Source organism: Amphimedon queenslandica, unplaced genomic scaffold, assembly GCF_000090795.2.
Source record: "Amphimedon queenslandica unplaced genomic scaffold, v1.1 AMPQUscaffold_10135, whole genome shotgun sequence".
In the NCBI taxonomy this organism is placed as follows: domain Eukaryota; kingdom Metazoa; phylum Porifera; class Demospongiae; order Haplosclerida; family Niphatidae; genus Amphimedon; species Amphimedon queenslandica.
In genome coordinates, this window is record NW_003549594.1 from 1 (window position 1) to 3,264 (window position 3,264).

The window sequence follows — 3,264 nt, forward strand, 5'->3', positions numbered from 1 at the left end:
CATTGCCTCACATCAATAACTAGCTGTCCATCTCAACCAGTGACTAACTGCAGTGAGGGAGCAACTGTTGAATGCAGTAAGGGGGTCTGCTTTTATTGTGTGTACTAATTTTAGCAAATTTAACAATGGGTCTAAAATTATTAGATACAACTCCCCGGGATATGTTAAAAACTTTAAAATTAGTACAAATGCCATTATAAGTATCTGCAATATATTTACAGCACTCTAATTATTATTAATTTATTTAGTAATCAGAGAATTCGATAAAGTGACCAATCAAATCAATTCATGCAATGATACAACATCAGTCACAATAACTCCATCACAGACCTCATCAAGCACCTTAGTATCAACAGGGCGTACTTCAACAACTACCAGTACTACTAATACAAGTAATGCATTCCTTTTTTATTTTATTTATTCCATGCATTAATTATTTATTTATTTATTTATTTATATCACAGTTCCTCCAACTGTTGGTGCTACAGACTTACCATTCTACAGAGAGTCTCTGTTCCTATACACTGGTGCTGGAGTAACGGTGTTCATTTTATTCCTTTTGTGTGTAATATGCTGCTGTTGCTGCTGCCATTGTTACTGCAGAAGGAAGAAGAGCATTCCATATAATGCCCGTCATAGCCAGCACATAACACAACGAACTTCTACCATCACTTCAGGAACCAGTGATGATTTATGTATTGTGCGTAATCCAATGGCGGAAGACATGGTCGATAATACTGATCCTAGCATTGCTCCTTCTTCACCTTCAGTGGCCCCTCCTCCTGCCCCGCCCCTAGCTCCTGTCCCGCCCCCTCCTCCTCCTCCTCCTCCTCCTGCTGTTGGGTCTCATACAATGCCCAATAGAAGATCCGCTAGTTTACCGAATCACGAGTCAATGTTAAATGGAACTCCAATTGGTTCTCCTCCTCCTTCTGCCCCTCCTCCCCCACCACTCCCTTCAACTCCGCCCTCTGCCCCGCCCCCACCTTCAGCCACTAGGACATTCCCACGTAAAGTCTCTGCTCCTCCTAGTCTATCCCCTATTCCTGCTTTCCGTCATCCTGTAACCTCAACCGGACCTCCTCCTCCAAACACTTCAACTGATCAATACTTTAATAGTCTTCCTACTCGTAAATCAAACCCTACAACCCCTCAACATGTCGTCACCTCAGGCCCAGCCCCACCTCCAGCCCCGCCCCCTCCCCCTATCCCTGCCACTAATAGTATGGATCGGAGGTTGTCACAGCCTGCAAGGTCAATTGGTTCAGTACAGCAGCAGCAGCAACAGTTCCAGGCTCCAGCTGGACTCCGGCACTATTCTTCAACACAGCCCAACCCAGTGCCGAGTGGTCAGGCTATGAGAGGTCCCCCATCTAATAATTATCCGGCTGCCAGCCTTTCTCAGTATTCCGAGAGGAGAGTCTCTTTTAATAATTGACTTTAATGTCGTGTAGAGGACTTGATGTTGTATTGTTTTGCAGCTGTGGTTATTGTATGAAACTCAATGTAAACATGTTTTTGTAAAGTAGATTTTTTTTATGTTTAAATTGTTTATTCAATATTTATTAATAATAATTAATAAAAATAATTAACTTGGAATGTCGGTTTAGTTCGCTTTATTAGAACAAAATCGACAAATACGGCAGCATAAATTCCTTTAGAGAAACAAGAGATTGAAGAAAGGGCCCTCGTTTACTTTAAGAGTTGACTGGTTTGATCTGTTTCCACTACGCCTGATTAAAGATGGAGCGAGCACTGTGTAAAGCAAAAACGGCAGAGAATTTAGAAAAGTACGAGGACGTCGTATCAAGCATGAAAGAGTTCATTGAACTAGGAGGCGATATACATGAAGCTCAGAACAGGAACCTACTCTCAGTCGGGTACAAGAACACAGTTGGGGTGCACAGAAATGCCTGGAGGACCATCTCCAGTTTAGAAAAGGCGGATAGTAAAGAGATTGAGAAAGAGATATTGAAAGAGTACAAGAAACAAGCTGTCGACGAGATTGTTAAGATCTGCACTGATGCTGTGGATCTTATTACTAATAAGCTTCTTCCTGGTGCTCAGACAACAGAATGTAAGGTCTTCTATCACAAGATGAAGGGAGACTATTATCGTTACATGGCTGAGGTCGTGGACGGAGATGACAAAGAAGATAAGAAAGAAAAAGCAAAGGAAGCGTATCAAGAGGCAGTCAAGGCCTCGGAGGACTTGGGTAAAACTGACCCAATACGACTGGGTCTGGCTCTTAATTTCTCTGTCTTTTATTACGAGATTTTAAACGATTCCGATGAGGCCTGCAAACTGGCAAAGAAAGCTTTTGATGACGGCATAGACGAGCTTGATACTCTAAGCAGTACCAGTGCCTATAAGGATAGCACTCTCATCCTCCAGCTGTTACGTGACAATCTGAACCTTTGGACTACAGAGGATAAAGAGGACGATGAAGAAGCTAGTTAACTTGATAAACTTTACCAATTACTAATGCGTGCCTGTGAGTGTGTGTGTGTGTGTGTGTGTGTGTGTGTGTAGCAGCTTTATTAGCAAATGACTCTTGTTAGTATTAACTTACATCTATTAGTGATTAATTTTTATTTTTTTAATTGATTTAATTATTGTTTTAGCGCAAAATAATTTGTAGCAATGAACAATCATAATAATTTAATTAAACAGTGATTTGCAGGTTGCTTGACCCAGTTTCTGCTCACGTGACATGTATTACTAGTATGGTGAGAGTCACGTGATTAACGAGTTTGCAGGGTCAAGCAACCTGCAAAGCACTGTACCAGATCAGATCAGAGGAGGTTGGTCATGCGTCATGTGATGATGTCACTTCCTCTACCTACTCTCCCTTCATAAAAATGGAGGATTCTCTCTCTTTTCACTTTAGCAGCAGTTATCTCACTAATAATAGTTGCAATTGACTCAAAAACTTAAATGCATTTAGTTAAAAAACTAATAAACAGGATACCTGCTGCACAGTTAGCTACAGGTAGCAAAAGCTTGTCCTCTAGTCTATCTCAGATAGCTACCCCACACTTTTCCAGCAAAGGCAAAGATATTGCATCTTTGAAGTAAGTGCAAATCTTATTCTTGCTCTAATTGTTTGCTTGCTAAGTGTATGTAGATTTCTAGTTATCTATAAAATGTGATAGGTGAAGAAGTCTGAGGCCATTTACAACTAAAAAATATTTTACTGTATTAAAAGAGAAAAAGGTATCATGTTTAGTAGTCTTTTTACTGGATGCATTGACGTTTCTGAGT

At 40.7% G+C, this 3,264-nt stretch overlaps 2 protein-coding genes across 2 annotated transcripts; both read left to right on the forward strand.

Annotated features, from left to right (window-relative positions):
* Window positions 1–7: 7 nt before the first annotated feature.
* Window positions 8–1,524, forward strand: LOC105315457 (formin-like protein 3). The gene is made up of 3 exons (XM_011410118.2): window positions 8–76; window positions 249–392; window positions 465–1,524. The coding sequence occupies exon 3, from the start codon at window positions 713–715 to the stop codon at window positions 1,436–1,438; it is 726 nt and encodes a 241-aa protein (XP_011408420.2). The 5' UTR covers window positions 8–76; window positions 249–392; window positions 465–712; the 3' UTR covers window positions 1,439–1,524.
* A 116-nt stretch (window positions 1,525–1,640) lies between these two features.
* On the forward strand, window positions 1,641–2,603 carry LOC100640772 (14-3-3-like protein 2). Its single transcript, XM_003391243.3, has one exon. It carries the CDS (start codon window positions 1,744–1,746, stop codon window positions 2,458–2,460), a length of 717 nt encoding a protein of 238 aa, XP_003391291.1. The 5' UTR covers window positions 1,641–1,743; the 3' UTR covers window positions 2,461–2,603.
* The last annotated feature ends 661 nt before the right edge of the window (window positions 2,604–3,264 follow it).